Consider the following 24,811-nt stretch of genomic DNA (forward strand, 5'->3'; position numbering starts at 1 on the left):
ACTCTTTCTCCACAATTACTCACAGCCAATTTGAGATTCAATAAAGAGAAATTCGCTCAAATACTGGAAACACTGGATAACATGATTGTTCAAAGTGGACTGAGTCGGAAGCTGGGTGGAGTCACTCACAGGGACAGGTTATATAGGTAGTTAATTAATTAGTAATTAGACTCAGTCCAATCAGTGTTAACCCATACATGGATGCTATCTCCATCTCTATTGAGAAAAGTTAATTCAACAGAAAATATTGTTCCATGTTTATTGGGCTCCCTAAAAATGTTTTCAAAAGAATGGTCACATTTTTGGATTGGTGCTATAAAAAAACCCCTAAGGTTCTTCTAATTAATATGATCTGGTTGTCCCTGCTATAGTTTTCTTTTGTTTTCAAGTCACCACAAGAGAAGAAATAAAACAAATACCTGAACCAAAATCTAGTAACTCCTTAATAATTTGTGCAGGTATTTGTATATGCTGGTTCACAAGTTGTCTGAAATCAGTACTAGTATTTTAAAACAGGAACCAGGAAGTAATTAACCATAAAAGCTGCCTCCTACCAACCTCCATTTTATTAACTGTATATTCTCATTATATGCAGAAAATCTAACCTATGTTATCAAAAATAAAATCATTGGCATTTGACATTACTGGTTAACATTAATTATCCAACTATAAAAGGTTGTCTGTAACCCCCTCACTGGGCGGAAACCTTGTAGTTTTGTAGCGAGGTTGGGGTTCAAATAAGAATTTTTTTCTATGTAGATGGAAAGAAAACAAGTCTCTTGTTGTCGAAGAGTAGATTCAAGAGTAGACTCTTCCTGAAGATGGCTGCTGAATGGTAAAATGTTTTTTTTTTCTCTTGCCAATGATCTGCCAATATTACTGCCAAAGCTGGCTCTATGACAGTGTTGCTCTCTAGATTTGAATGGGAGCATTCAGGGATGACCTAAGACAGCTTTTGAACAGTTTTGTGCCTATCTGAAAGGGGAGTCTTGAAGCTTCAACTTCCCTATTGGAGCAGTCAGAAACCCACTGGGCATATATCTTCCTTTTGGAAGTTCATTTTTTTAAAGGAACCCTGGGTTTTAACTTTTTAAATCTTCTAGTTTACTCTGCTTTATATCTTCAAAAATTGACTGGTTAGTTGAATGTTGATTTATTTTATCTTTGCTGAACTCTAGCTATTCTTTTTCTCTTTATGTTGTTGTTTTAAATAACTTTTGCTTTTCTTAAGGAAACTGTTTTTGCAAAGGATTTTTTTTTATTTGATTTACATTAATACTGGACTCTCACTACAGGGATTTTTAAATTGCAAAGTAATTGGAGCTCTTTTTTATTTTTATTTTAATCTTGGATCAAATATCTGGAAAACACCTTCTCTGCTTCTCTTTGCTTCAGCTTTCTTTTGTTTCATGGCTAAGCAGCACAGAGCAACAATGGATCAAATTAAAGACAAGCAAGAGTAGTTGAGATCTGCAAAAGGAATTTTTGGTAACATACAATTCTTAGTTAAAGTTTTCTAAAAAGTTTGATTAAATGATAATGACAGTGGAAAATATTCCGAATAAATTAGATACACAAAATGAATGTGATCTGAAAGTTACAGGCCCATTGGAAAGAGATATAGAGCGTATAAATTTAGAACTAACTGAGCTGATTGCACACATCTCTCTGAAATTTAAGCCTGCACTCTTTTACAATAGCAGAAGCCTGACTGAATAGAAAAGTAACAAACTGATTTTCTCTAAGACTGGAGGTGATTGGGGAATGCACTTATTACATTTAATCTGAAACCACTTTCATATAGATCTGGTTGGAAAGTTAGACAAATTCTGGGGACTGAATTTACTATGTTTAATCAGACAATGATTATTAAGAGATGGTGTTAAGAAAGAAATGTGGATATTTGATCCAGGGTGAATTACTCCTGGGACAATTTGGGATAAATAAGATGCCATGGTAAATTTTCTATGAATTGATCACAATAACAGTTTTGGAACTTTAACCTTGCTTTTTATTATTACTGTTTTTCTTGTGACCTATTTTGTTATTAATATAATATATAGAAGATGGATCATTAATTTGTTAATAGATTTAGTAGTTTACATTTTTTTAGGGTGGGAGCTGTTTCGCAAGGGGTGAGAAACAAATATTGTATTAATGTATTAAGCAGTATTCAACTAGGAAGGATAATATGCGTACCGTCTTTTCCCAAAAATAAGACAGGGTCTTATTTTCTTTGACTCCCCCGAAATAAGTATTTGGCCTTATTTTTTGGGGTGGTGGTTATTATATCTAATAAAGTATTTTTGTATCCTATTTTAAATCATTCTATTATTTTGGTATTGGTAACATTCTCTAATAATTTTCAATTCCATGCCTTGTTTTGTTTTTAAATCTAACCACTGATAAAATAAATCCCATATCCTATTAAAATTGTTTATCTTCTTGTACTCTAATTTCATATGTCAACTTACTCATTTCAGCACATTCCATTATTCATATCATCAATCTAATATATATGTATACAATTATTATAATTATTAAACATTCATTGAATATAACTATTATTACATCCTTTTTATGTAAAACATGCTAAATTTAGAATAGATTTATATTATGGCATTTCATTACATCATCTTTAAATCATCCAATGGTATTACATCTTTATATTCTCACTTACATCTTATATAAAATTTCATATTATCAATCTAATGTATATAAGTGCATTATTATCATTGTTAATCATTTATTGGACTACATTATTAGTCTTATACATAATACTCAAAATTTAATTAAGTTTAACTAAATTTTTATTGTAACATTTCATTTCATCATCCTGTATCCTTCCAGTAGTAGTGCCATCCAATATCTCTTGCCATTTGTAAAATCTGTATTCTATTTATGTTCTTGATAAATCTCATGTGGACTTCTCTTGGCAACTTGTTGTTCATTGCATATCTTTTAAGAACCCAAAACCCTCCATCTGTTCCTTCCATCAGCTTGCCTTTGGTTATCACTGGTGCTTCTGCCAAAATTACTCATTGTTTCTGCCAGATTTTTTCCCTTTTCTTCTTCCTTGTCTTATTATTTTTGAGATGCAGAAGGTGGCAAGCACGGTCAGCTCATAGCTGCTGTGTTGCAATATTTTGGGGAAGGGCTTATTTTCAGAAGAGGCCTTATTTTAGCACATGCGCTCAAAACCCCAATTGGCTTTATTATCTGGCGAGGTTGGGTTCTTTATTTTAATGCACACTTTTTAATATCTTGTTTGCTCTGTGCTTTTTCTTTTTTGTTTGTTTTAAATTTTATTTTTTGGAGTTTTGTATTTTAACTTTTTTCAAATAAAATAGTTATAAAAATGGATTCTAAAGATTATTCTATCACTATTTGAAAAATCTTTACATTATAAAATGAGAAAAAGTATTATTTAATAACATGTTAAAAGCTGATCTAGTTAAAATAATTCTAGCTTAATGCTATATGTATCTCTTCTTCCATTTATAGCTTTAATTCATTTTAATCACTATTAGATGTTTATTTTTATTGTATGACATTGATATTATTTTTGTTATGTATATTTTTGTACATTGTTAAATATTTTTGTTATTTTGTTGGTATTATTTTTATCTACCGATCGACTTGCCTATCAGAAATAAACAGGTCAGTACTTTTATACTGTATCAGACTTCCTTCATTACAGCACTATAAAAATTAAGGAATAGTAATAATTCTATTTATTATCATTGAAATAAATGATTTAAATAAATGTAAGTAAGAAATCTCTGACAATCTAACGTCAGAAGTCATCAAAATCAACAGTAGGTCCATATGTACTTTCTACTGAACTTTATTAAACTATTATAATTTCAAGAAATAGCTTGTGGAAAACCAAAATGTAAATTAATTACCTTGTCCAACAGAAATTTAGTACTCCCAACTGAAGACAGTAAAATTGTATGTGAAGCAACAAGAACGAAGTTACTTGTGCGCACAGAATTAGGTCCACCTGGACTGGTCATAGCTATAAAAATAAAAAGGCATGCAATCTTTTTTTAGCTAATGTTACTGGTTAATTCTATTTGTAAATTACATATTTAATTGATTAAATTATAGAATATTTTCAAACATAGTTCTAAAAATAGAAAAATGATGTGGCAGGCTCTATCTCATTATATCCCCTTCTTCATTGTAATATAGCAAGAAACCCCACCAAGCTGGTATTTTATACATGAATATGTTTTGGGATATATCTTTGTATGTATATGTGTGTGTGCACACATATGCAATCTAACCACAAAGAGTGCCTTTTATTCAAAAATATTAATAATTGCATCAAGCTGCAGATAGATACAAAATTATTATATATATCAAGAATTGAAAACTGAGAAACTAATCGCAATATAATGGCCATGGATTCAAATAATAAATATACCTCTTGTTTGAAAATGCTATTGTAAGTAAAATATTTAAACAGGCTTTCTTCTTGTTTGCTTTTATATTAACTATGATTCATTAATTACACAGCAGCTAAAACTCCTAACCAAGAATGTGACTTTTTTAATGTCAGAACTTTCCCTGACACATCTGTGCACTCATTTTCCTACACTCCCATCTGTGAAACAGGAAGAATGATAAACAACCTTGATAATACTTAAATTTTATAAGATTATAATTTCTTTCAGTCATTATTAATCAGGACTGGTATCAAAATGAATACCAAAACCTAAAGTTTTGCTTACCGGGTGCAAGAAGATTAGTTTTCTATAGATATGCACATGTAAAAAAAAGAATAATAGAAACAGATTATTCAAGAAATATTATAGACAATACAGTTGATACTATATCAGAAATACCTTGATCAAAGTTAACTGTTTTCTTGGGAGGGGGGAAAATAAATCAATATTAGTACTTACAGTAGTAATAGATGTCAGTAATCTCTTTGGAGTAATAGCCTATGATAGAGAAGACATATCATACCAAGAACACTACAAATATTATAATTTATTTTAGTTTAATGTTAGATGTAGGACTTAATTTAAGTCTGTTGCATCACAAAAGTAAAAAAGGAAAAAGAATGAAAAACGTATCTAGTAGAAAAACAAAAGTCAAAATCAGAACAATAGATGTATTTCACTATACATTAAGTATACAAATATTAAATGATGAAAAATCCAATTTTTCAAAAGTTGCAGTATCTTTTGACTATAGAAAAAATATATTTGGATAGCAGAATAGAGGAGAAATAACTGGTAAAAATCACAAAATAGAAAGATATGCCAGTAGAAGTAGAATAACTGGGAAAATAGTTTCCCTGAAAATAAAACTTATCCTGAAAATAAGACCTAGCATGTTTTAACATATGCACCTAATATAAGCCCTAACCCCCAATAAGCCCTACTTAGGAACCCAGACAGCTGGCTGCCTGCCCATTCCATCTGGTGGCCATGAGGCGAGATGGGGTGAAGCTGCACCACACGCCACATACGGTTTACCTCAGTGCCCCCACAGCCAGGCCATCTACATCCTGACACCTGCCTCACAGCGGCAGCACCAGCAACCATGTTGTTGTGGCCTGCTGGCCGCTGTTCCCTCCAGCAGCTGAATCAGAGGAGGGGGAGGCGTGGGAGTCAGGGCCAATGTCAAGGCAATCTGAGAGCTCCAAGGGAGAAGAGGGAATGGAGCTGTCAGAGTTAGAGACAGAGGTAGAGTCTAGGCCAGCCATCAGCCCTCAGATGGAGGCCACAGCCCCCAGGTCTGGAGATGGATGATGAGGAATAGGAGGAACAGCTGAGTCCAGTGTCTGACGCGCAGATGGCTAAGGAGAGGAGACCAGCAGGAATCTATAGGCCGATCCTTGGGATGGAAGAGTCACTGCTGCTAGCTAAGCTCCTCCCTGGCTCTGGGGATATTATCTTTCTGTGTGTTCTTATACAAAATTTAAATTCATTTTTACCATGATCATTGAATATATTTGCTGCCCATATTACTGCAATTAATCATATACTGAAGGTATACATATTGTCCTAGCTTAGTTTGTAACACAATATGGAACAGAAAATGTACTTTCTCTAAACTTATATTTTTGGAAGATATCTGTCTGGAACATTTATATAACTGCAATTCTGGATTGACATTTTGTCTGGAAGTATGTTTACAATCGTATACAGGTAGTCCTTGACTTATGATCATAATTGAGTCCCAAATTTCTATTGTTTAATGAGACATTTGTTAAAAGAGTTTTGCCCCATTTTACAACATTTCTTCTCTCAATTCTTAAGTGAATCACTGCAGTTGTTAAGTTAGTAATTTTTTTGTTAACTTTGCTTGCCAGAAGATCACAAAAAGTGATTACATGGCCCTGGGACATTTGGGACAAGGCAAATGGCATAAATATGAACCAATTGCCAAACATCTGAATTTTGATCAAGTGACCATAAGGATGCTGTAAAGTTGTAACTATGAAAAACAGTCATAAGTCATTTTTTTAGTGTCGTAACTTTGAATGGTCACTAAATGAATTGTTGTAAGTCAAGGATTACCTGCACAGGTAATCCTCGACTTACAACCACAACTGAGCCTAACATTTCTGTTGTTAGGCAAGACACGTGTTAAGTGGGTTTTACTCCATTTTACAACATTTCTTGTCACAGTTGTTAAGCGAATCACTGTAGTTGTTAAGATTAGTACAAGGATTTTAATTGAATAGGTCTTCCCCACTGACTTTGCTTGGAAAAAAGTTGCAAAAGGGGATCACATGATCCTGGGACAATGCAGCCTTTATAAATATGAATCCATTGTTAGATCTGAATTTTGATCACATGACCATGGGGATGCTGCAACAGTTGTAAGTGAAAAAAGGTAATAAGTCATTTTTTTCAGTGACATTGTAATTTTGAATGGTCACTAAACAGCTGTAAATCAAGAATTACCTGTACTTATACTGTTAAACACGTTTTAATAGTAGTGATCTAGGATTGAAATTATTGGAATGGAACCAAATGATTATTCAAAAGAAAAATCCCTCTTTTTAAATGCAATTTAAATACTATCTTAACATTCCAAATCAATTCCAAGCAAGGTATTTTCTTTTTATAAAATTAGAATGCTCAGGTCCAATAAATTCAAAATTTTCAAATGTTGAGGGAATTGATAAAAGGGAATATTTGTAGTTCAGGGTTGAACTAAGAGATCCTTGGTGCACTACTGATGTTACCTGGTTTGGCTAATGTAACGTGTGCAAGAAAACAAGCAAGCTCAGAGAGCATCAAAGACCCCTCATTAAGGGAATCATTTAGGTATTGCTCCAAGGGCTCCAATCATAATTAGTATAATTGTGGATTTCTTTTTCCATAAATGTTCAACTCTGATCTTCAAGTGCTAGTATTTCCAATTTTTTCTACACTGCTTTCCTGCAATTCTAGTTTTTATTAAAACTTCATCATATAATCAGCCAGTTGCTCAAATTAGATTTGGCATTTTAATCCATCTATCAAGTCCTTCCCAAGGATCTCAAATATGCAGATATTTATTATTATTATTATTATTATTATTTTCCTTCTACAACACCTTACAGTCATTATATCAACATTATTATGTCATCATAACTGTACATGTAAATATTATTTCGCTTCTATGTTTATAAACCTTTATACACAGATATGTATGTATGTATGTATGTATGTATGTATGTATGTATGTATGTATGTATGTAACAACCCCTGGTATGCCCAAATATGGAAGGAAGCTCACTACTCCCGCTTTCTGTCCTTCGGCTCATCACAGAAAACCATCCAGGCAGAAAACCATATTTTTATTTTTAATGTTGCCTTTTTATATTGGTGTTGTATTTGTGCTGATAAATAAATAAAGGGAGACTAGTATAGATCCATTTCAAGCTATTTAGCTCTCATCAGCTAGCCATACCCTTACTGGGATTCGAACCTGGGCTATATTACATATTAAGCAGGAGTCTTAGCCACTAAGCCACAGGCTCTCCTCCTTTTATCAGCTGAGTCAGGGAAACAGGTATGTATTTGTATTACAACCCCTGATATGCCCAAATATGGGAGGAAGCTCACTACTCCCTCTTTCTGTCCTTCGGCTCATATAAAAAGGCAACATTAAAAATAAATGTTTTGCTCCTGGAAGCACCAAGCCGGAAGCACCAGCCTGAAGATGATGAATGAGACTTCATCGAAACGTCGTGAAGATACTTCCAATTCTACGCGGGAGAAAACCCGAACAACCAAAGATGTACATACATACATACATACATACATACATACATACATACATACATATATATATATACACATTCACATACATACGTACACACACACCTACACACACACATATATATATACATACATACACACACGCATATATATTGTTTTTCAGCTTAATTAATTTTATTCTTGTTTTGCAGCCATTTGTACCAATTGTTTCAAATTTCATAATATTCCAACTCTTCTTTGTCTTTTAATTTTAGTGTTAACTTGTCCATCTCTGAACAATCCCAAAAAATTTTAATCACTAATTCATCCGAGGAGTTATTATTTTGTTTCCAGCAATGAGCAAATGATATTCTAGCTGTTCAGCAGATGTGTTAATATGTACTTAATTTTCTTTGTATATTTCCCTTTGATTATTCCCAGCAGAAAGAGTTCGGGTTTGTATTTTATTTGTTCTCTTGTAATTTCTTGCACCCATTTCCAAATTTTTGTTCAATATTTTTGAGTTTCCGGGCCGGTCCACCATATAAGGCAGAAAATCCGGGCCGGTCCACCATATAAGGCAGAAAGTCCCTTGTATTTTTTTACACTTCCAGAAGGTTGGATTCATTTTTGGGTACATTTTAGCCAATCTCGTTGGTGGTAAATGCTAACGATAAAACATTTTATATATATTTTCTTTGAGTGCTACTGATCGTGTTAGTTGTAATTTGTGTTCAAAATTCTTTCCCAATCCACTAGATCTATATTGTGTCCAAAGTTTTTGGCCCACGCTATAATGCAACCTTTAACTTTTTCTTCTTCTAATGTTACTTCTTATAAATATTTGTAAATTTTTGTTATGAATTTATTTTCCGGGCCAATTTAAATTTTATCTATTTGTTGTAATTCTGTGCATATTCCATATTCTTATACATCTTTTTTGTATCTTGGTTGTAGTTGACGGTATGGCCACCAGTCTATATTTATATTTTGCTCCTTTAATTCCTGATTTCCTTGGATGTCTAAAATTTCACTATATCTAACCATTTTCGATAGATCTAGTGCAGCGATGGCGAACCTTTTTTGGCTTGCATGCCACAAAAGGGGGAGCGCAGGGGGGTCGTGTGCAGGCGTGCCGCACCCATAATGCAATGTGCAATCCCCCAGTGTGCATGCATGCACAATGCGCGACATGCTTTTTTCGTCCTCCCCAGGCTCCAGAGGCTTTATAGGAGCCTGGGGAGGGCAAAAAGAGTCTCCCCCGCCCCCCGGAGGCTTCAGGGACCGTCCGGAGGCTTCCCTGAAGCCTTCGGAGCGCTCAAAAGGATCCTCCGAGAAAACAGGAAGTGACTTCCTGTTTGCTCGGAGGGTGGTTTTAAGCGCTCCGAAGGCATCAGGGAAGCCTCCGGATGGTCCCTGAAGCCTTTGGAACGCTTAAAACCACCCTCCGAGCAAACAGGAAGTTACTTCCGGTTTGCTCGGAGGGTGGTTTTAAGCGCTCCGAAGGCATCAGGGAAGCCTCCGGACGGTTCCTGAAGCCTTTGGAGAGCTTAAAATGACCCTCCAAGCAAACCGGAAGTGACTTCGCGTAGCCAAACCGGAAGTCGCCTCGCGTGCCCTGACAAATGGCTTTGCGTGCCACCTGTGGCACGCATGCCATAGGTTCGCCATCACTGATCTAGTGTATTGGGGTGTGTCATGACTTCCATAGTGGAAAGCCATGTCGCTATTTTCATGTAGTATTTTTCTCTAATTTTATTCCAGACCTGTATCAGTGCATCTCTAATATAGTGTCTATTAAAGTATTTTTGTTTCTTTTTACGCTCTACCCATAGGAAAAAGTGCCATCTACTTTGCAAATCATGGCCCTCTAATGTTAATATTCTTTTATTTTTTAAATTTATCCAATCCCTAATCCATGTTATATGCAGATATTTTATTGTATTAGTATTGTTCATTGTATAGTCAGTTAGATGTTCAGATTGCCGTTTTTTATCAACTAATTTAACTTAATAACTGCAATGATCCACTTAAATGTGGCAAGAAAAAATGGGACCAAACTTACTTAACAACTGTCTCACTTAGTAACAGAAATTTTGGGCTCAGTTATGGTCATAAGTTAAGAACCCTAACCCTAATGCAAATAAAGGTTAGTGCTTGAGGCCATTTGAATTTAAATTCTTCCTCCTCTCGGCAGCTCAGTATTTCAATGAAGATAAGGCCAATGTAAGAGATGAAATTGAAGTAGGTGAGTCACAGAATCGGGCACGATGTGACAGCCCCCCCCCCCATGGCAAGACCCTGGAACGAGTTGACCTTCGGGCAGGGTTGCATTCTCCCGCAGCGCACATAGAAAGACTGTTCAAATTAGTCAACGGTCTTTCTCCTGTGCACTGCTTGGAAAATCCAAACAATGGGATATGCCCAAGCATAATGTCCCTAAGGGGAGGATGTAGACTGGTCCAGGGTCCTATAGTCCGAATGAACCACCTGCAAAATCTGCCATCCAAAGGAAGCCTCAGTCAAGCATACGCATCCAGTTTATAATGTCTGACAAAGGGTGATGGGAATGACCAAGTCGCCCTGCATATTTCCTCAACCGAAGCCTGCATCACTCAAACTGCTATAGTGGCAGCACTTCAGGTGGAGTGCGCCATGATACGGCGAGGCAATGGTCTGGCCTGGGTCTCGTAAGCCTTGGATATGCAAGCTTTCAATCACCTAGCTATGGTTGATGGGAACACCTTCTGGCCCATAGACGCTGGCTGAAAAGCAACAAATAAAGATGCCATACTCCTGAAGGAAGCTGTGCGTTTCACGTATCTCTTGAGGGCCCTCCTAACATCCAGATGATGACATTTCCTGTCGAGGGGATGCGAAAGACAAGGGCAGAAGTCCAGGAGACAAGCTCCTGAGCCCTGTGAAATCACAAGTTAACCTACATTAAAAAGGAAGGGTCCAACCGAAGCACAATTCTGTTTGGGTGGCAAATACAGTGGTCTTCACGGACTGACAAGGCCGCCAGATTCAAAATATTCCTCCCTCCTGAGTTCTTGGGGACCAAAAATAGAATGGAATAAAACCCCTGATCCTCCTGTCCTGAAGGAACGGATTCTATGGCTAGAATGTCTAGCAGATGCTGAATCTCGGTGTCCATGAGACCCTTTTTGACCCGACATCTGAGAACAGGGAATCTGATGAATCATCTCAGGGGTGTGGAGTGAAATTCCAGGGTAAGGCCCAAACTTACCATCTGAAGTACCCAAGCATCCATGGATGACAGTTTCCATTTTCCGACAAAGTGTTACAGACGTCCACCAATGGGAATACCAGGCTGAGAGTCACTTGTATCTACGAAAGGTCTGAACCCACGAAATGGCCGCCTCGACTGTGGTTGTTGCTGCTGTTGCTGTCTACCTGTCTCTGAAGGCTGATCTATCCTGAGATCGATCTGGACCCTGGTAGTAAGATCTATGGTACTGGGGCCTGGAGAACCCCAAGTCCACCCGAAAATAAGGCTGCGATCTGTGGTCAGCATGTCTATTCATGGACGGGAGAACCTTACCCTTATCCCTATTCTCAATTAGAATGAGATCCATGGCCTCTCCGAAAAGCTTGTCCTTGTTAAAGGGTGCAGCCGCGAGGCACCACTGGAACACGTCTGCTTGCCAATGACGCGGCCACAAAAGGTGACGAGACCATTTTGTTTGCAGTTGTCTAAGCCAAACTAGAGAAGTTCTGTTGAAGAGAGATACAGCAGTTGCTGCACAAATTGCCTAGGCGGCCGCCTTATGCATTTTGCGGAGTTAGTTCTGCTTTGCGATTCCACCTTCAACCCCCTCAGAGACACCTGAGGGCACCATGGCCGATGAGGCCAGGGCAGCCACTGGCGTGTCCACAGAAGGCAACTGGAGCAAACCCTCTAGATCCAGACTCAGACCATACAATCTCTTATCATTGGAACTAGGTGGAGAAATGGCTGCTGTCTGAGACCACTGCCTCTGAATAACATTCAGAAACAGTTTGGGAGAAAGGATGACTTCCTGTTCTAGGACCGGTTCAGAAAATAAACGGTCATGGGACTTGAATAAAGCGGGTCTGAAGAGTCCTGAAAAGGCGGGCCATTCAGGGGTCAGGCCTTTATCATCCGATAGTTCCTGTTCCTCCAATTCATCCTCAACCGCTAGTGAATCCTCGCTATGAACAGATGCCAATGGAGGGAGAATCCTGTAGAAGCTGACATTGGCCGTGACTGACATCTAGAAGACCGAGCCCTGGGCTGCAGTTCAGAATCTACCCCTTGTGAGATGGCCACTGAAATCAGATCCCTAATTTCCCTGGGGAAAATTCTGATCTGATCATCTCCTGACCGGAGGCCGGTTGCCGTGGGAATAAATGTGGCCTCCAGCATAGAATGCCTGGCCTCGGGCACAGGGTCAAGGCCCAATGCAGAAACCCAAGAGGGGAAGCTGGACCTAGGCGCACATCTTCCGCAGACAACCCCTGAATGTGAATGCTATCAGGGGACCAATCTCTGGGTGCCCGCAAGCCTGAGGGAAAAGAGAAGGCAGGGCCTCCAACGTTAATGGTGGAGGAGACTTAGGAACCTCCATTCTAAAAGCCCTAGAGTCCTGCTTCTCCAAGGCCCCTTGCTTACGCTTGGCCTCCTTATCCACAGCAGCAGACTTGAATTTGGTCTTGGCTCTGGAGGCAGTGCCCTAATGGTAGACCTGCCCATCCTCCAGGAGAAGCCTCCACACTAACTGCACTGCAACTAATTTGGTCAGCATCCTGATAGAATATGGGCTAAACATAGGACAACAAAAGCCACCAGGAATAAACAGGGCCCCTTTAAGGCTCCATCTGATGGTCCAAAAAAAACCGTGGTTTTGAGCGTGCCCATTCACTGCACCTACCAGACTGAGGCTGAAAAATCACTGAGGACAGACAAGGTCACCAAGAGATTCCTCAGAAATACGCAGAGAGGATCAAGATACGTGCAATAGCACTACCATGATGCTCTCTCAATGCTGCCATGCTCGAAATGTAGTTCAGCGAAAAACAAAATGGTGGCTGCCAAAGTCCCGGCAGCTTGGCGCCAACTCAGAACAGCCGGGAATTTCAATTATTAAGAAAAAACTTGGCGCGCAAAGCGACTCATCGTCAAAGATCCAGAGTATGGCGGAATAGCCTGCTCACCTGCAGATCGTAACCTGGGTACCATATAAATGTGGGGAATCTTGAGAACAGCGCACCAATCTTCCAGTTCCCTGGGTTGCAAATCTTAGCAAATACATGAGGACTGGCCCAAGTGATCAGGCAATAATGCTCTGGCTGCAATTCCCGCAATTAGCTCTCGGAATCTCGTGGTGGCATTTCTAGCACTCAAACAGCCAAAGGAAAAAACAATCCAAACACAAACCTGTACGTTGTTAGGAGTTTAATAAAACTACTGAGCTGGAGGAATTCAGATTACTTTTCTCTAGGCAGACTGAATTGGAAAACTGAGCAACCAAGAGGAGGAAGATGCGTGGCCAAGAATTCTTCCAATTCAGTCTCTGGGCAAGCAGACCAAAATTAACCCATTGTTTGAATTCTCCAAGCAGTGCAGAGGAGAATATTCCCATTTGTGTTTTTATTTATTTATTTATTATTTATTATTAGCACTTATATACCGCCCCCTCTCCCGAAAGGGACTCGGGGCGGTGTACAGTCCGTATTAAAAAACACCAAATAAAATACATGTATGCATAGGAGGAGGATAAAATAGACCAAAACTGTACAGCTAATAAATAAACAATATAAAATTTAAAATATCATACAATTTATACACTATCCCTCTAAAAGCCAGTAAAAAGTATATGCCAGGGGGGGGTAGACGTTGTAAATTATGCCAAACCAGCCAGTCGGAACAGGTGTGTCTTCAGTTTCTGTCGGAAGGAGCGGAGGTCAGTAGTGGTTCTAATGTCGGGGGGGAGGTCATTCCAGAGGGTTGGGCCCATCACAGAGAAGGATCTACTCCTAGGTGTCGCCCGCTGGCATTGCCTAGCGGACGGCACCAGGAGAAGGCCCTCCCTGTGTGAGCGGATAGGTCGCAGGGACGTGTGTGGTAGGATGCGATCCTGCAGATAACTAGGTCCTCCGCCATGGAGCGCTTTAAAGATGGTGATCAATACCTTGAAACGCACCCGAAAGGCTACAGGTAGCCAGTGCAGCTCGCGCAGGAGAGGTGTTACGTGGGAGTAACGGGTACTTCCCATAATAACCCGCGCGGCTGCGTTCTGAACTAGCTGCAGTCTCCGGACGCGTCCCAAGGGAAGCCCCATGTAGAGGGCGTTGCAGTAGTCCAGGCGAGACGTCACCAGCGCATGAGTGACCGTGCGCAAGGCACTCCGGTCCAGTAGGGGGCGCAATTGGCGCACCAGGCGAACCTGGTGGAATGCCCCCCTTGCCACGGCTGCCACATGGTCCTCCATTGACAGCCGGGCATCAAGGAGGACACCCAAATTGCGCGCCCGCTCCACAGGGGACAACTGTTCGCCCCCTATGGCCAGCGATGGAGTCAGCTGGCTGAACCGAGGTGCCGGCAACCACAGCCACTCGGTCTTGGAGGGGTTGAGTTTGAGTCTGTTGTCCCCCATCCAGACCCCGACGGCCTCCAAACACCGGGACATCACTTCGACAGCCTCGTTGGGGTGGTTTGGGGTTGAAATATACAGCTGAGTATCATCAGCGTAGAGATGGTACTCAACCCCAAAACCACGGATGATCTCACCCAGCGGCTTCACATATGCGTTGAACAGGAGAGGCGAGAGGACCGACCCCTGTGGCACCCCACAAGTGAGTGGCCTCAGGGACGACCTCTGTCCCCCTGTCAACACACATTGCTTCCGGTCGGAGAGGTAGGAGCCGAACCACCGCAAAACGGTGCCTCCGACTCCCATCCCCTCCAACCGGCGCAATAGGATACCATGGTCGATGGTATCAAAAGCCGCCGAGAGGTCTAATAGGACCAGGATAGAGGAGCAACCCCTATCTCTGGCCCTCCAGAGATCATCGACCAACGCGACCAAGGCTGTCTCGGTGCTGTGCCCGGGTCGGAAGCCGGACTGGCGTGGGTCTAGATAATCGGATTCGTCTAGGTGTCGCGGGAGCTGCTGCGCCACCACATTCTCAACAACCTTCGCCACGAAGGGGAGGTTGGAGACTGGACGATAGTTAGCTAGCTCCATTGGGTCGAGCGAAGGCCTCTTGAGCAAGGGTCTCACCACCGCCTCTTTCAAGGCGGTTGGTAAGTATCCCTCACCCAGTGATGCGCTCACCAGGCCCAGGAGCCAGCCTCGTGTCACCTCCCAGGCTGCCAGTACCAGCCAGGAGGGGCACGGGTCCGTTAAACAAGTGGTGGGTCGCAGCCGTCCACGTAACCTGTCCAAATCCTCGGGGGCAACAGAGTCAAACTCCTCCCAGAGTGGTCTCTCAAGACTCGCTGTTGGCGGCTCGTCTGGTCCACTGACGGAGGTCCACCCGCTCCGGATCTGATCGATTTTGTCTTGCAGATATTCTCCAAACTCCTCTGCTCTTCCCTGCAAGGGCGCCTCCCGCGTCTCCTGCAACAGGAGAGAGCGGGTCACCCTAAACAGGGCGGCAGGGCGGTTATCCGCAGACGCAATGAGAGCGGCACAATGCCTACGTTTGGCCGCTTTCAGTGCCACAAGGTAAGTCCGTAAAAAGGCTCTTACCTGTGTTCGGTCAGATTCGGAGCGTGAGGACCTCCACCTGCTCTCTAGACGTCTCCTATGGCGCTTCATCACCCTGAGCTCCTCGGTATACCAAGGGGCCCGGGTGGCTCGCTGCCGCAGGAGAGGTCGCAGAGGCGCGACCCGGTCTAAGGCCCCCGCCGTCGCCCTATTCCAGGCGTCGACTAGGTCCTCCGACCGAGCGCGGGTTAGGGCTACAGGTAACGGCCCAAGCTCCGCCTGGAACCTATCCGGTTCCATCAAGTGCTTGGGGCGGTACCAGCTTGAACATACTGGTTCCGCCTCCTCGCGGTGGAGGGTAGCGCCAGGGAAGTCGAGCTGGAGATATGAGTGATCTGACCATGACAGGGGCATAATCTCTAAATCCCCTATTCCCAGATCACTCGTCCACTGTTCAGATACAAAGATAAGGTCCAGTGTGTGGCCGCCTTCATGTGTGGGGCCCTGAATTAGTTGGGTCAGGCCCATGGCTGTCATGGAAGCCATGAACTCCCGAGCCACCTCAGACGCTGCTCCCGTCGACGGCAGGTTGAAATCCCCCATAACCAAGAGTCTGGGAATCTCAACCGCCGTCTCCGAGACCAGCTCGAGGAGCTCGGGCAGGGCCGCTGACGTATAGCGAGGAGCCAAGTATACAATCAGCAGACCCCACTGCCTCCCTGGGCCCCATTTCATACCCAGCGACTCACACCCGGGTATCTGAGGAACAGTGAACTCCCTCGGCTCTAGACAATCCCGTATAACTACCGCCACCCCACCACCCTTACCCAGGGCCCGAGGCTGATGGAATGCACGGAAACCCGGTGGGCACATTTCCACGAGGGGTAAACCACCCTCGTGGCCCAACCAGGTTTCCGTTATCCCTGCAAGGTCTAGCTCCCCCTCCGAGATCAACTCGTTAATGAGGGGGGCCTTGTTGGTCACAGACCTTGCATTGCAGAGCATCAGCCTAAGGCCCTGGCTCTGTAGTTCCCGACCACCTAGGCTGCGGGGGTTGGTACAAGCGACCGGGCGTAGCCAGCAGCCACGGTCTCCCAACCGACCTTGCGATCTTTTCTTGTCCTCGCATCCCCCCCTCCCCGCGACCGTTGTAATAAAACAACCCTCTACTGGAATTACTTGTTCCCTCTCCCCCCTCACCCCGCTCACTTCCTTCGTAGACTCACCTGTTCGTCTGGCGTTGACTTCCCTCCTGGCCTGGTTATCCCCCCTCCCTTTCCTAGAACCCCCTAAAAACACAATAAAACATTTTGATAAAAAGCCCCTCAGCTTCCTTTTCTTCCACCTCTCGGGGTTCACAAACCCGTCATCAAGGCTGGACCTTGAAAGGGCCCGGGGCCAAACCTGCGAGAGAGGGGCTTCTCGCAGGTGGAGCAGGTCTAACCTCGAATAAATTGATTGAATAGTGAAAGACCCAGTAGGGTAAGGTAGGGTAAGGTTTTACCTTCTTATGGCTAGATTAAGTTCTTTTCCATTGGGTCTACTAAAAGGCTACTTTAAAACTATTCTCTGATTTAAGTAATTGTGCCTATGTAGGAAAAATATTGTTGAATCAATTGTTTATGATAATAGAAATTGGAATTGCAAATTTATTTTTTTTAGTCAAATATTTTGAAAGAACATCCATTTAGAATGTGTATTATGTTGTATGTCATGCATTCCTAATACTTTTTTGATCTGAAATTGCAATAAAGCTGCTGCACCATTTTATTTTATTAATGTAATATCTACTGAGTGATAAAGTAGAACTTAGTATTAAGAAACTTAGGGAAGAATACTTCAGTCAAAACAATATGTGTCTATTGGCCTGAAAAAGCTATTTTTTTTCTTTTCACTTTTACAACTGACCCACAACAGTTGTAAAATATTGAGGAATTGGAACTACAGTTTTTACCTTTGACTTAGTTGATTTTTTCTTCTTATCAACACCGAGCTCTTTTTTCTGTACCTAACAAAGAAAAAAAATATTATAATCCACCAATCAGCTAGATATTCTTTCAAAAGAAGCATATTGAAAAATGATAATACATACCAAGTTATACACTTCAATGTTTATCTCAAAGTCACTGGACACATTTTGCCTTTAAAAATAGGAGATAAAATTAATAAGGATAGCCATTAAAGCTATGCTTTGATAAAAGTAAGTAATCAAGCCATGCTATCATTTGCTATTTACTGGAAATGAAGCGAAGCTGATATCAAACAAAAGAAAAAAAGAAAAAGAAAGAAAAAGAAAAGAAAGGGCACAGATATTTTATAGTGCAAGCAACCAATCAAACAATTTAAGAAGTGTAGCAGGCCACACGCAAAGTTGCGAGGCTGCAGTTAATTTCCTTCTCAAAAATAAAGGATTATCTCTGGTAACTCTTAATGGACATCTGCTGATCATAACAAAGCTTTGTTATAATTAAGAGATGGGCTATAGGAAAGAGATCATTTAGTGTATTTAAGAGATAAGTTATTAAAATTCTTCATATTTATTTAATATTTATGCCACCCATTTCATTGATTCAGCGACTCTATGTGGCTTATAATATAATAAAACGGTATAGAATAGAATGAGCTAGAAGGGACCTTGAAGGTCTTCTAGTCTAGCCCCCTGCTCAAGCAAGAGAACATATACTATTTCAGACAAGTGGCTGTTCAGTTTCTTCTTAAAAACCTCCAGTGATGGAATACCCACTATTTCTAAAGGGAAGCTATTTCACTGGTTAATTGTCTTCATTGTTAGGAAATTTCTCCTTAATTCAGGTTACTTCTCTCTTTGATTAATTTCCAGGTATTAAAGTGTAACACAAAATGGTTGAATTTGAAAAGTTTAAAGAAGGTAAGAACTGAAAGGATGGTAACATGGGGGGGGGGGGGAAGGCTCTTCTTGACTCAGATTTGTGATGATTTATATATTTCTTTCCCTTTTCTTTACTATATTCCTTTTTCTTTCTTTTCTATTTTTTCTTTATAATTAGTTTGTATTAGTTGTCCTTGGTTTGTGAAGGCTCTGCAGTTAAATCCCATATAGTGGTATCAGTTTGAGAGAGGGAATGATGTCCTTGAAGGAAGTGAAAGTTGTGCCCCCTTCTCAAGATCACTTGATTGTTATGGATCCAACCACCCTGGACAAATTGGAAATGGTCAAGCAGTAACTAGAGGATTCTGAGTGAAATGGATTAACTGAATATGTTCAGCTGGGTTTTAGGTATGAACACAGCACTGAGACAGCAATAGTAATTAGTATTTGGTTAGGTCAGATGTGCTGTGTATTCTGCATCTATGCAAATAAAACGTGCTATGACATCAAATGAGATCATGTTTTCATCTTCATGTATTGTTAGGTCTTTGATTCTTTGAAGGCACTGTAGTAGGGAATTGATGGAATATTTGCTTTCCTCTGAATTGTCCAAGATTTTTTGTCGGTTCTTTAGAGATGCGATAAAATTGGACAGAGATATATGTCTGATTTGTGTGTTTCAGAGCATCTAAAGAAGCTGTGTGCGGATGAGTCCACTACTTTTGATCCATGTATGGTCTCATTTGATGATTTCATCTTTATGGTGAGGTCTCAGAGGTCTCTTCATTTAGTCATCTGGTTTTTGTATTGTATAGGTGTTCACTGAGATTTTTTCTTCTTCTAGTAATTATTTCGCTTTTTGTATATATCTGTCCTTGATAACCATAGTTCAGCCTTTGTTTGCTGGTAAAATGATGGTTGATTCTTCTTTAGGTTTTTGAAGGCTGCTCTATGTGATGATATTACTTAGTTTTGTAATGAAATGTCTGCAAGAATACCAACCACCTCCTGGTCATAAATGTCTAAATGACAGTTGGTATTATAGACAATGGTAATATTTTGGACTGATTATGGAAGTGGGGGACAGAATGTTACAGTGGTTCTTATTTTTTCTTTTTGGCTGGTTCAGTTTGCTGTTTGAGGATGGGAGAGAGGTCACTATATCCCTAACGTGTAAGGTATTTCAGAGCTAAATGCTCTACCCTCTTGTTTAAGACCACTGCAGTAGATCTGTCAGTTAGGGATCTTGAATGATTAGTATGCTCATTATATTCAGTTGTACATCTCAAACTCTGAACAAATGATATTTTCAAAGTTTGTCCTAGTGCATAGAGACCAATGAAGTGTTTATGGGGAGCAAGGGGCTCAACTTTGGCATGACCAAATGGCAAAGGGAACGTGGTCCTGTCAGGTCTAGTCTTGCATAAGGTTGCAGTAACTCACTCAGGACTTCAGGACAATATGGTCGTCTTGTTAGATTCTACTCTTCAAGAAGCAGGCGGCAGCTATGATTAGGAAGTCTAATTATTCCTAATGATTAGGCAGCTAATGATTAGGCTTAACTTGTACATTAGTTGCATTCATTCCTAGATCATGAGGCTCTTCTCAAAATCAGTGATAAATTAGTTGCCTTGTGTATGAAATATTATAGCAGTCTAGAAACCCAATTGATCCAAATATAGTAATTAAATAATAATGCAGAAGCATTACTACATCAGCTAAAATGGTTACAGTTGACTTCCAGATGCCATTCAAGCTGCTATCACTTATAAAACTCAATATGGCATGGGATGTAGCTATAATATTGTCTTTTTAATTTTGTGAATCTGTATAGAGACATTTTGGAATTGAAAGGGAAAATTTCTAGAAAAGTCTAGAAATTTGACAATTAAATAAAATCCATATTCTATTCAGAAGTGTTGTAATTGCTATCTGATATTCTATAAAGAAAAAAAAGATGAATCAAGCAAATAATAAAAATAAAATTTACAGAAATGGTTTTTCATCTTGGGGGCTACAATCTTTTTAACAAGAGGGGCATTTCATGCAATGTTGTCAACAATGAACAAGAAAAAAACTCAATAGAATTTAAATGCAAAATTAAAAAACAAGCAATGCACTTAATTCCTCATAGAGGTAATGATACTCTTTTTGCACTTTAAAAATTTCAGTCAAATAACACAGCAATAATAAAAGTGTTCTGTACATCATATCAATATGAGTGAGTTCCACAACTTGGTCAGTTTCCCTATTTCAATGTACTAAACACACTCATGGAATTAGTTACTTTGGGATTTACAAAAAACACTGTAGGACTCAGTATGTTTGTCATTAGGTTTGTTGGATAAATCTTTTTTCCTTACTGAAATCATTAAGCAGATCAGCTAGATAATGAGGTGAGAACAAAATAAGAGCATATTGCTTGCTTACTACTGAGAGGAAACCTGCTAAAAAGGAAAAAAAATCACAGATATGTTGCTTGGTGTGAGGTGAATACATGACTTGAACTAAGCAAAAGCAAATACCACTTAGTTGTAACTCCTTTAAAAAAAAATGGAAGAAAATTAACTTTACAAAAGGTAAATATATAGATTCTGTAAATACGGCCTTCAAAAGTGGAAACATAATATTAAATGTTTCTCAGGTTAAACAAAATACTTTTAAGTTTAACAAGATATTTTGTTTTTAAACTAATTTTAATTATATATTATATTTGTCTCCAAAGAAGCCTACTAGTACTGATATAAATACAAATACTGAAATAATACTTACAATGTAAATGTTGTTGAAAAAGAAAGAGCATCTCCATACAGAGAATTAGCAGTACTTGCTAAAGGTGTTGCAACCATGTTTTCTGCACCTGATTTTAGCAAGATTATAAAGTAATAATTTGCTGTATCTGTAAATAAATGAATAATGTATTTATTTACTAGTTTTAGAGGATATGCTTCTACTTGAAAAGAACACTAAAAACAATACACAAATACAAAAGTAAAAATAAAGGCAAGTTAACAAAAAGTAATTTAAACAAGATTAAAATAAAACAAAGTTTTGTACTTCGGCTTATATACCTGTTCTTTCCTAGGAAGATGCCTCGTTTTACCCAATTAAGTAATAAAACTGGAAGGAATCTTTTGTTCAAAATTGAGCCAAGATAAACCACAAAGTCAATCTATACATGTACTCCAGAAATAATAAGTACAGTAAACTGCAAATATTTTTTAAAGTTCTGCATTAGCATGCTAGCTGGGGACCAGATTAGCATGCTAATCTGATCCTTGCTAGCCTTTTCTTCTTTCCCATTGGATCCACTCAAGCCTTTTCACTATCACCAGGACCCCATAAGACCTTTTAGGACTTTTCTCCGCCACCAGGTCCTCACATTCCCTGACACATGCAGGTACTCAACTTACAACCACAATTGAGTCCAAAATTTCTATTGCTAAGTGAGACAGTTGTTAAGTGAGTTCTGCCTCATTGCATAATCTTTCTTGTTAAGTGAACCACTGCAGTTGTTAAATTACTATTATGGTTGTGAAGTGAAACTGGTTTCCCCATTGATTTTGCTTGTCAGAAAGTCGCAAGGTGATTACATGACACTGCAACATAAATATGAGTCAATTTCCACGCATCTAAATTCTAATGACGTGACTATTTGGATGCTGCAATGATTGTGTGAAAAACACTCATAACTTACTTTTTTCAGTGCTGTTGTAACTTCAATCACTAAATGAACTGTTTGTAAGTCAAGGAGTACCTGTATTGTGCATTTCCCATTTGAAGATCTCTAGAGCTCTGTGCTAGGGCATCAGCTAGAAAGTTTCTCCCGCCTGGAATGTACTTTAAGACAAAATCAAAACAGTTGAAGTATTGAGCCCATCGGACTTGTTTGGGTGATAGTTTCCGTGGTGTCTTAAGCGCCTCCAGATTTCTGTGGTCGATCCAGACTTCAAATGGTTTCTGGCTCCCTAACAACAGGTGTCTCCAGGTTAGCAGTGCCCATCTCACTGCGAAAGCCTCCTTTTCCCATGCGGCCCATCATCTCTCTGTGTCTGTGAGCTTGCGGGAGGTGGAGGCACAGGGTTGTAAGTTTCCTTGGTTGTTTCTTTGGAGTAGCACCGCTCCCACTGCCACATCACTGATGTCTGCCTGGATCACGAAAGGTTGCTCGGGGTCAGGATGCTTCAGCACTGGCTCCTTTGCAAACATTTCTTTTAGTGTCTCGAACGCCTCTTGGCAGATTAGGGGTTGTCCCGGACGAGGTTTCGTTCCTGGGCTCCCTGTCTTCAAGAGGTCTGTCAGGGGTTTGCCAATCTTCGCAAAGGAGGGGATGAATTGCCTGTAGAAGTTCACGAACCCTAGAAAGCTTTGAAGCTGTCCCCAGGGCGTCGTGGTGTACAGTTTGGGCTTGGGTAGTTTTGCCCCGGGGATGATTTCGATGGCACAGGCTGTCTCCTGGTGGGGAGGCAGAACATCGCACTCGGCCTCAATGAATACTTCTGCAAGGTCCTGATATTCTATCAGAATCAGTTCGGCCCCTGGGGTTTTGTCGGATGTGGTTGCCAGTTGTTCTCGTGGGCTCTCTTGGGGGGTTTCCAGCGTGGGTGGTGTTTCTGCTTGCTGGTGTGGGAGGGGTTGGGGTCTCCTTGATATCCTAAGTCTGCGGGTACCCCCTTGCCACCAGATAGTCGGTCCCCACTTGTCTAGCCAGGAAAGTCCCAGTATGACTGCATCTGTCATTTTGGGGGCTATTATGAATCGAATAACTTCCCAGTGTTCCGCTAACTCTAGCCTCACTGGTTCAGTCAGGTGGGTGGCATAGACTCCTCCCATTAGGGACCCGTCGATCTGCTCAAACCGGATCAGGTGGGCCAATCTTTTTGCTCTGATCCCCAGTTTCAGGACTGTGGTTAGGTTGATCAAGCACCTTGTGCAGCCTGAGTCTATTAGGGCTTGAAAATCCCCCTGATTTCCTGTTTTGGGGGCTGTGAGGCGTATTGGAAAAAGGAAAGGGTGAATTGATTCACTCACCATTGGGTCATTTTCTCCCTCGTCCTCGCTGTCATATGATTCGGGCGACTGGCTGCCATTGCCTGGGGTTCCATCACTTTCGCCTGAGGGGGAAGGGGCCTTTGCAGCCTGGAGGGCTTTCCTGGATGTGTTGGTGGTCCGTTTGGGCCCTCGTTCTGGTCGTGCCCTGGGCGGTGGGTCTGACCTTGGTTTTGCAGCTGGTGTTCGGCATGCAGCTGGCATATGGCTCATCCCCCCGCATCTGTAGCATTTCAGCATACTTCGAAGTAGGGCTGGTCTCAGAGCCTGTTGTGGTGCTGTGGTTCCCCGCCGGCTGTGTGGTTTCAGGTCGGATTGACCTCTCTCTTGTGTGTCTGGTTGCTTTGTCATGTCGTTGGTGCGCAGCCCGCTGTCGACTTTTGTTGCTACTTGGAACCACTCAGAGAGTTGATTTGGGATGTCGCAGTATGCAGTTACCTGGGCAATTTGCTTGTCCAGACTTGTTCTGAAAAAATGCACCAGAAGCTGCTCTGGTAAGGGGGGTAATCTTCGTATAACTCTCCTAAATTCACGGATGTGCTCTTTGATGGGGCGGCCCGTCTGCTTTAGGTTGCTCTTCCGCATATGGGTCCTCCTCCTCCACTTCCTCAAATCTGGCCTCTAGCAGTTGCAGGAAGTCATCTATGTCTTGCAGTTGTGGAGCTCTTCTCTTGTGGAGGGCTGCTAGCCATTCCCTTGCTTCTCCCTTTAGACCATGTGCGATGGTATTCACCATGGCTTTGGGGGATGGGTAGAGGTGCCCATAGCGTCCTAGGTGGATATCAGCTGAATCAAGGAATAGGGCTAGCTGGTCTGAGTCTGAGTCTCTGTCAAACTTTCCCCTGAATTGGGTTGGGTCATTCAGCCCTAATCCCCCAGCCTCCTGTCGGTCTTGGTATGCTTGCACCTGATATGGCTGGACATCTTCTTCACCCCTTGTTTGGAGACAGGGAGGGGGTTGCCTGCTCTTGGCAGCCTGGCTGCTGCGTGGGAGAGGCACTGGT

At 41.1% G+C, this 24,811-nt stretch overlaps 1 protein-coding gene across 1 annotated transcript in view; it reads right to left on the minus strand.

Annotated features, from left to right (window-relative positions):
* ANLN (anillin, actin binding protein) overlaps positions 1-24,811 on the minus strand; it is a 97,991-nt gene that overhangs the window by 15,001 nt on the left and 58,179 nt on the right. The window contains exons 15-20 of the mRNA XM_081932589.1: positions 21,531-21,657; positions 18,003-18,051; positions 17,865-17,918; positions 4,914-4,952; positions 4,740-4,761; positions 3,909-4,021 (exon numbers count right to left, since the gene is read on the minus strand). Coding sequence (XP_081788715.1) covers positions 3,909-4,021; positions 4,740-4,761; positions 4,914-4,952; positions 17,865-17,918; positions 18,003-18,051; positions 21,531-21,657 — 404 coding nt within the window. The remainder of the gene's footprint in view (positions 1-3,908; positions 4,022-4,739; positions 4,762-4,913; positions 4,953-17,864; positions 17,919-18,002; positions 18,052-21,530; positions 21,658-24,811) is intronic.

The sequence above is a fragment of the Natrix helvetica genome (genome assembly GCF_964273705.1).
Source record: "Natrix helvetica genome assembly, chromosome: Z".
Taxonomy (NCBI): Eukaryota; Metazoa; Chordata; class Lepidosauria; order Squamata; family Natricidae; genus Natrix; species Natrix helvetica.